This window comes from Asparagus officinalis, chromosome 8 (assembly GCF_001876935.1).
Source record: "Asparagus officinalis chromosome 8, Aspof.V1, whole genome shotgun sequence".
Classification (NCBI taxonomy): Eukaryota; Viridiplantae; Streptophyta; class Magnoliopsida; order Asparagales; family Asparagaceae; genus Asparagus; species Asparagus officinalis.
Window position 1 is genome coordinate 32,723,341 of NC_033801.1, and position 9,960 is coordinate 32,733,300.

General features: G+C 35.7%; 1 protein-coding gene across 2 annotated transcripts in view; it reads left to right on the top strand.

The window, feature by feature from the left end:
- The window catches only part of LOC109819647 (alpha-L-fucosidase 2), a 29,367-nt gene extending 19,819 nt beyond the window's left edge, over positions 1-9,548 (top strand). For both annotated transcript variants that reach the window (XM_020385435.1, XM_020385436.1), the window contains 5 exons: positions 408-632; positions 774-875; positions 1,002-1,137; positions 8,594-8,789; positions 8,867-9,548. In XM_020385435.1, coding sequence (XP_020241024.1) covers positions 408-632; positions 774-875; positions 1,002-1,137; positions 8,594-8,789; positions 8,867-9,185 — 978 coding nt within the window. In that variant the 3' untranslated portion in view covers positions 9,186-9,548. The remainder of the gene's footprint in view (positions 1-407; positions 633-773; positions 876-1,001; positions 1,138-8,593; positions 8,790-8,866) is intronic.

A 9,960-nucleotide genomic window follows, 5' to 3' on the forward strand; every position in this document is an offset into this window, starting at 1 on the left:
AGTGTAATTTATAGATTGTTAGGGGGGCAACTGCACCCCTAATCAACCATATACATCCACTCCTGGAAGCAATTATCCATTCTGTATCGTTTGCCTAAAAAAGAAAACATTCTGATAATATCCTAGTTATGTTCAAATCACACATATTCTTTTCTTGAATAAGCCACATAGTATGCACAAGAATATTGGGAAAAAGTTGTTTCCAATGCAAACTGACATGCCACTATATATTATTATGAATGAATAATTAAAGGTTTGGGAAAATTTGTCCTTTACATTTGCATTGCAGCAGACATAGTTTTTGCTTGGATTTTCCTGGCTAAACTTGATTATCTGGACTCTGGAGATTGAATAAAGATGTTACTTGGTCGAGATTAATCTGACATGCAAGTTTGATGTGTACACAGGTTTTTCTAGAGAATATAGCATATCCATTATTAGAAGGATGTGCTCTTTTTCTGTTAGACTGGTTGATTGAAGGACAGAGAGGATATTTGGAAACAAATCCTTCAACTTCACCCGAACATTTGTTTATTGCACCTGACGGCCAGACTGCAAGCATCAGTTACTCAACGACCATGGATATGGCTATCATCAAAGAAATATTTTCTATCATTACATATGCTGCGGAGGTGAATATAACTTTTAGAATTTAGTCCTACTTATCAGGCTAGATAACTTTTGGTGTACAAATTTTCTTATTTCTCGTATCAGATTCTTGTTCAAAGGTTATGGAATAAAAGTTAAAAATCAGATTTGTTTTGTGATATTAGGTTTTGGAAAAATCTGATAGCTGTTTAATCAATCAAATAAAGATAGCACTACTGAAGTTGCCACCCACACGAATCTCTTGGGATGGTTCTGTTATGGAATGGGTAATGAACTGGTCATTACTTGTTTTCACTTGGTTTCTGTGTCATTACAATTGTAAAGACTTTCTTTCATAATGGTGGTTTTCATGTTTCGTGCTAGCCATAACTCCTACATGTAACTTTTGGCAGGCACAAGATTTTGAGGATCCTGAAGTTCACCATAGGCATTTGTCACACTTATTTGGTCTTTTCCCAGGTCACACGATGACACTGTGGAGTACGCCTGATTTGTGTAAAGCTGCTGCCAAAAGCCTCTACAAGAGAGGTTTGTCGATCAAGCATTTATTGAAAGTTTAGTTTGATTGCTCTTTCCAGATTTTCCATATATTAGTATCTCAAAAATATTGTGTGAAAGTTACGTGAGCATTTCATGAGTGCAATTTGATCTGGAGGCTGATGAAGACAACTTGCATAAATATTTACTTTTCCATACAGTATTCGTATCTTGAAGTGAAACAGAAAAATAGAGAGATGACATGTTAACATGGTTATGCGTCACATAATATAGATAGAACAATGAATAATATTACTTATAAAATGCTTAACCACATCCATTTTGCATTGTCAATATTTACCCTGCATTTCCACTTGAGCTATTTGTCTCCCTTATATACAATTAAATCTCCTCACTCTAATATATTTCTACCCATTCATTTTTTTCCTTTGATCAATTGCCTATTCACATGTGAATTATGAATTAGCATTTAATAATAAAAAGGAACAAATCCAAATAGAACTGAATGGAAGAAAAATACTTGTGTAGCTGACACCAATAGTTCAGATGAAGACATTTCTGCTGGTACACCCCAAAGTTTCGGATAATCACTTTTTTGCTGCTGCTATCATTATGTCAGTTGTGGAGTTTCAGTTGGCAACTATACTAGCCAAACTGCCTCGATGACATACACCAAGTTTTTCATGAAACATGTAAAGTCTTTTACCCTTAATCCTTGAGGTTATGGAAGTTTCACATATCGTTCCCCTACAATTGTCAGTTGCCCTTAATCCTTGAGTTTATCAAAGTTATTATTCTAGATACTTTACTAGCATGCATCAAAGAGCACACACACAGCACACTTGGGCACGACAAAGGGTTCCAAATGAGCCCCCTTTGTCAGCTACACTTGAAGTATGAATGTCTTTGAAGATAGTATCACCTCAAAGATCGATGATCAATGACATCATAGTAGTTCCTTTTCTGGGCTAGTGAGCTAAATAACAGATGAGGTGGCCATAATATGCGTCGAAATGCTTGTGCATAAGCACAATTATGAAATCTTTTCTTAACCAAATTTAATTGTTTCAAATAAAACCATGTGACTTGAGAAGCTTAGGGAATTTCTATCACTGGATATAGTACGTCAATGCTCATCAATACGCGTTGTTATAGAAAGCGCCACACTACAAGAAATTACATTTTTAACTAAGGGATTTCCCTTCGTTAAAGAGCTGAAAACCTTCGTTATTGTATGCTAACGATAGGAAAAATCCTTTCGTCACCTGTCGTTGAAGCCCTCCTCGCTAAAGGGTCATGAAGGGATATACTACCCGTCGTTATAGAGTCTATAACGACGGAACATATTACCGTCATTAATATTTACGACGGTAATTATCACCGTTTGTTACCATCAGTGACGGGGATATTTTCCCGTCGTTACCATCAGTGACGGGATATTTTCCTGTCGTTACCATTAGTTACGAGGATATTTTCCCGTCGTTATCATTAGTTACAGGGATATTTTCCGATCGTTGATGACTAATTAATGACGGTTGGATACCGTCGTAAAAGTCCTCATAATGAGTAATTAGTAACCCATTAACGACGGTACTTTACCTTCGTTGATGAACAAAATACGGTTTATAAAACTGTCATTGTAGACTACAAATTTCTAATATACATTAATAATAATTTTTTCATTCATAGGCAACTATCATATTATTCTCAATCTGATACTAAGATTCACAACAAAAATATATTAAAAATACCCAATAATGAATAAGAGGGAAAATAAAAATTTCATTCATTAATAACACCAATAAATAAAATTTCACCATCCTCAAATATTCAATACTAATAATAAGAGTTAATATCCTAATTGTTCCAAAGAAAAATACATGAAACTATCTAAAACAAATTAAAATAAAAGTTTGGGAAGACACATTCTTTCATCTCTAATCATCGTCAAAAGAAGACTCGAGCCACCCCCTCCTAATCTTGCATGGATAGCCTGAAATTTTTTAAAAAAATCACATAATTAAGAAATATCAATTAAGCAAATATTATCTTATTAAGTAAAAATTATATTTTTTTAGTGCAAGTAGTCAATCATAAAAGTATATAAGAGATTTTATAAAAAATAATTACCTAGTCCTGCACACGTTCTCGAGTTTGAGGAGTCAATGAAGGTGATTGCCTAAAAAAAAGTTCTTGCATAGCTTTCACTTGTGACTCCAACCCAGACATCCTTTATTGTTGTTGCTCCTGCTCATCTAAGCGTTGTTGAAGCATCTTGTTCTTTCTTTTTTCTTCTATAACCCGTGCTTCCAGATCAGATCGACTAGGGAGCGATCATCGCAAATCTTTCAAAGTAGTCCCGCCACCAAATACAGTAATGTGATCATGAGATTGCTTTTCCCAGATTTTCTCAACTATCTCAATGTCAGAAAGTGAAGGGTTTGCTTGTTTGACTTGAACAATTTCATCTTATAAAAATTAAATTCATATGTTAGTACTATATAATGCATCATTATCAAACTTAAACACATTCTACTTACATATTTATCTTGATCCCCAGTATCTAGTGTTTTATTAGCTTTCTTTCGAGTTCCATGAAACATTTTTACCACATCAGGTGGATTTCCTGTCTTGCCACCCTTATTCAAATATTAAATAAAAATGAGTACAACATCAAACTAAAAAACAAAGTAGTTTTAAATAAATAGGAAATTAGTTTTGAATGTATACCAATTCCCACGTAATTTGTCTAAAGGGTTTGCTACCCGTATGGTGAAGCCAAGGTTTTAAATGTCGTCCGACATGTCCGACATGTCGGCCGACATATCGGTTTGAGGGCTTGACCGACACGACATGGACGTTTTCAACTTGTATGTCGGTTTTCAGGGTCAAATCGGAAATATCAAGGTTATATCGGGCATATCGGCCTATTTTTTAGCTTTGAAAAATCGACCGATATGATACTTTTTTTAAGATATGTTTCTTGTTATGGGGTTTGGGTTTAGTGATAAATACTCAAATTCTTTTGACTCGTTCTCATGTTTAAGGGTTTCTTATGAACCCGATTGAAAGAATTTATGAACCTAAATCCATATATTATTTACTTTTTTATATGTTTAGTCTATAGAATTTATAAAGTATGCTTATATTAAATTTATGAATGCTTAGATTACATTTAGGATACGATATTATACATATGCGCACTACCCGATATAAAAATCCGATATTTAGTCAATGTCCCCCGATATATCCCGATTTTCGCTATCCGACATGGATTTCAGCCATCCGACATGAACCTGACATCCGACATTTAAAACCTTAGGTGAAGCATCTTTCTTTTGCCTCTGTTAAGTGTATTTTGTTAGCTTGCTTTCTATACATCAAGATTAAAAGATAATTTTAACAATCCAACAATATACATGGAACAAAATTAATAAAATTAGGAGATTAATACCTGAAATTTTGAAGAAAAATAATGTTCCTTAACTAGCCAATCCCAGTCATCAACACTCACTTCTGTAGGTTTATTTCTAAGTGCAACTTGTAATGAATTTTCTTTCACATATTTCCTGTGCATGTTACCACGCCACTTATTCCACAAATCGCGTAAATATCTTATTACTAACTCTCTCTTTTGCTCCATGTCCTCGGCATCAAATTTATCCTATATTCTACTTACATATTTATCTTGATCCCCAGTATCTAGTGTTTCATTAGTTTTCTTTCGGGTTTCATGGAACATTTTTACATATTTATCTTGATCCCCAGTATCTAGTGTTTCATTAGTTTTCTTTCGGGTTTCATGGAACATTTTTGCCACATCAGGTGGATTTCCTGACTTGTCATCCTTATTCAAATATTAAATAAAAATGAGTACATCATCAAACTAAAAACCAAAATAGTTTTAAATAAATAGGAAATTAGTTTTGAATATATACCAATTCCCACGCAATTTGTGTAAAGGGTTTACTGCCCGTGTGGTGGAGCATCTTTCTTTTACCTCTGTTAAATGTATTTTGTTGGCTTGCTCTATATACATTAAGATTAAAAGAGAATTTTAATAATCAAGCAATATACATGGAACAAAATAAATAAAATTAGGAGATTAATACCTGAAATTTTGAAGAAAAATAATGTTCTTTAACTAGCCAATCCCAATCATCAACACAAAGAAATGCTTAATTTTATTTTGAGACTCGTATGTTCAGATATGAGGTCATTCAACATCTAAAGGCAAAGATGTTAACCTAATAGATAGTTATGAAGTGAAGGCCTTAAGATTTAGAATAATGACTAAATCAGCAAGCTAATGAAACTACATAATTTCTTATTAAAACATGATAAAATACAATAACATACTTGCACATCAAAATGTTCCACAAAATACAGTAAAATATCATAAAATACAGTAATCTGACCCTTGGAGGTACTTGAAAGGTAAATGAAACTTTTTTGAATTAGCATGGCAGCCTAGTTGCACAAGAACATAATAGATAGTTATGATGTGTCTATATGTATCAGAAAAATTGATTTAGAAAGTTGGTGTATTACCTTTTCAGAATTGATGGTTTAAGTTTTTGTCCCGGAAGTCTTCCTGATAAAATCAAATGTAATAACTCACTTGAGATGCTTGGCATATCCTTGATGCGATGGGAAAAAACTACAAAGGTTTAGAGCAAATATCTCTCCTTTGTTGTAGATGACAATCTGCATACTTTCTTCTCACTCCAAAAGGTTTCATGTTTCTTTTGCACATTGCTCAATGTTTGAGGCCTACTGGTAGACAGTAAAAGTTAAACACGATGAGAAATGTCTTGCAAAATTCTAAAGAAAAGCTAGAGTTTCAATACCAAGTTCTAAAAGAAAATACCTCTTCTTCATCACCGTCGCCGATGAGGTTTCACAACCTTTTCTCTCAACTGAATCTAATTGGGATCTTTCAGGCTTCTTAACTGAAGCATTCAGTGTTCCAGTTCTCCCGTTGATGGGGGAACATAATAGGACAATTCTTGGACCTTTCTTATTGCTTTTGGTAGCATCACACCAATATCTATTAACCACTTGACATGAGGACAATTCTTGGACCTTTCTTATTGCTTTTGGTAGCATCACACCAATATCTATTAACCACTTGACATGATCTAGAAGCCAAACAAACTGCATGCATCATATCTTGACATAGCATTGATTTCTGTTTTAAACAAACAAATAATATACAATTTTAAACAAACAAATAATATACAAAAAAAAGAAACTAACAGAATTATTTACTGCTCCTCTCTCAAAGAATGATGAAAAAAAACAAAGAATATGTTTTTATAAGTCTCACCAGACAAGTAAATAAGATAGCAGCACTTGTTTTGCATAAAAAGTCTTGGAGTAAACGAGTCAAATTACACAAACAGCTGTATGATTAAAAAAAAAAACTTAAGGGACCTTGAAGTCACCTGAACTAATTGTGTCTACCCACTTCCTTGAGCACCAAAGCAATCACACAACCATTACCTCCTTTGAGAGTTCCCTCAAGGAGAGGTTTAATCTCTTGGGAGAAACTATCATCAGTGGTATCTTCTTGCCCGTAGCACCAATCTAGTTTGTAGCTATCCTTCCGTCTGTAAACAACCCATATTCCAAATCTATATAAAAACGATATCCTCTTAAACTCAGATTATTTTTCAAAATTACCATCACAAAACATTGTCTTAAACACAAAGAAAACCCAAACAACATAAGGTTGCATGTTTGGAGCTCAAATCCAGAGTAATCAACGAAAAGGATCATTCCCTACATATACACAGATTAAAGTCCCTAAACTATCAACATAATTGACATTAAAAATGCAATTAATCAAAAATAGGAGAAAATATATTATCCTATTCTTAAACTCAGGTTATTTCTCAAAATCAACATCAAACAGTTGTCTTCGCAGAAAGAAAACCCTTAAACAACATAAGTCTACAGATTAGGAGCTCAAATTCACAGTGATTAAAAATAAGGATCATTCTCTACATACAAACAGACTAAATTATCCTTAGACCAATCACAAGAAATTGTCATCAAAAAGTACAAAATTAATGAAAATTAAGGGGGAAGATAAGTTACCCATTCGCTTGATCAGGGAAAGAAATAGAGGCGAATTCTCCTTCAGTTCTTGACAACAAGATTTGGGAGATGCTCGACTCTCCATCAGGAGCTTTACCAACCTCTGAATCGAGAAAAGGACGTATCTTACCAACGATCCGAACCTGTCGATACGAATTGGTACTCAATTTCGATCGAGAAGTAATATATGACAAACTAAAATCCACTAAAATCAGAATAATATATGACAAATCCTGACAATAATAAAAACCTAAGTTGAAGACCAGCAGATCTAGACAGAGATAATATATGACAAACATACCGTTAGAAAACAAACTAAAATCCACTAAAATCTCAACAACAATAAAAAATAGTCAGAATAATATATGACAAACGATGGTGCTAGGGCGGCGCTGAGGCAGCACAGGGGTGACGTTGAGGCAGCGTAGGGGCTTGATCTGGGGCGGCGCTGGTGCTAGGCCGACGCTGGCACTAGGGCGGGCGGGCATGACGCGTAGGGGCTTGATCTGGGGCGGCGCTGGTGCTAGGCCGACGCTGGCACTAGGGCGGGCGGGCATGACGAAGATTAGGCGACGCTGGCGCTGGGGCGGGCACGCCGAAGATCAGGCGATGAATATGAGAGAGACGATTTTTTTTCTAGGGCTTATTAGTTTATTAGTTGGGAGGTTTGGGTTTTGGGTTCTTTATATTATTTTGATTAGTACTCATGTTATCATTAGGAATTATGATTAATGAAGGTAATGGACTCATTTATTTTTAAGGAGACCCAATAACGACGGTAGTATGATCAAATCAACGAAGGGATTAGAAAACCGTTATCCCATATCACAATATTTCTCTATTATTTGTAATCACGTTATCCCATATCACAATATTTCTCTATTATTTGTAATCACTCGACGAAGGGTTTAAAACCCGTCGTTATTATATGCACATTAACGAAGGGTTTAAAACCCGTCGTTATTATATGCACATTAATGACGGGCAACTGGTCCCTTCACTAATTTTGATCGTTAAGGACCTGATTTCTTGTAGTGCCAGGACGTAGTGCCAGGCACTTATAGGCGCCGGATGTAGCGCCTAGCGCCTAGGTGGGTGCCTAAGCGGCACGATGTCGAGAGATGAATGATTTTGACCAAATATTCAAAATTCAATCCTCACCATTTTTCTGAGATGATCTGGGATTGAATTCTAATTTGATCCATTTTAACCTAACCTGTTCTCTTCATCCATTGTTATCTTAAGCAGACAGTAAACCCCTTAGATCTAGGCGGGGCCTGTGAGGGCCACTTTTTAAAACATTGTCAATATGGAAACATATCTTCTGAATTTCAAGTTATTTTCTCATCGTGTAAGATTTGACTGGATTTCATGAGTGGTGCAGGAGATGAGGGCCCTGGATGGTCGACTACGTGGAAGATGGCTCTATGGGCTCACCTTCACAACAGCGAACATGCATACAAATTGGTCAAGAAGCTGATCAACCTGGTTGACCCTGATCATGAAAAGGCTTTTGAAGGGGGCCTTTACAGTAACTTGTTCACAGCTCACCCTCCATTCCAGATTGATGCTAATTTCGGGTAGCAATCGACAAACTCAGTCTACGGAACAGATCTTTTATTTGTGTGCACATAAATAACTGATATTGCTTCTATAGTTTTACAGCAGCCATTGCTGAAATGCTTGTTCAGAGCACCGAGCAAGACCTTTATCTACTCCCTGCACTTCCGGTAGATAAGTGGGCAGAAGGATGTGTCAGAGGATTGAAAGCTCGAGGCGATGTTACGATTAATATTTCATGGAAGGAAGGGGTGCTTCACGAGGCCTGTTTTTGTTCGAAGAATCGGAATTCAGTTAGAAGGTTGCATTATAAGGGAAAAGTTGCCAACATAGAACTATCCAGTAACCGCATTCACACGTTTGATAAGCATCTGAAGTGCCTGAGGACACACCCTTCATTGGAAGGAACAACTTAGTCATATGAGACACCAAATGAAGTACACGGTGGTTTGGGTACCAGTTATCTCTGAGATTCAGTGAGAGTACGATAAGGGATTCTTCTGATATGTTTTGTTCGTGTGTACCCCTATTGCTTTTGTAGCCTTTGATTAAAAAAATAAATAAAAATAAAAGTATAGCGACACAAGTCACACAATATAAATATTGGGGATACTGACATGAGCTGTTGTTAAATGGGCTATCTGTAAATAGGAGCGATGGATTCGCACGCTGAGATGAGACTATAGAGGTGGATCTTTATCAGTACGTTTTATTTTTTATATGTTGTTAGGTCAGACCATTTATTTTCATAGTACATACAATTTTAATAATTCTTGACAGAGTACATACAATTTTAATCGCGGTAATGTTATTCATGCCATAGTGATAAGTTTCTTACAATAGTTGCCACTATATTGTTCAAGGTTTGGAGTAAAAGCATGTCCCGTGCAAGCACGAGGGTGGGGATCATCAAATGAGGGGTGTGGGGAGTAGTACCCACGCGTAGGGAAGAGTTGCATTTTATTTTGTGGGTTTACTAAAACACGCGAGATAAAAAAAAAATGATCTCTGAGGGGTAGAAAAAGGACAAATTTTCAAAACCAGCCCTTTTGGTTTTTTATTTGTAAAAAACGACCTATTTCAGTTTTATTTACAAAAACCGACCTGGTTTCAGCCTCAGCGTTGAAACCAGGTCGGTTTTTGAAAAAAAGTTTTCGAAACTTCACGGTAGTTGAACTCCCGTGAAGTTTA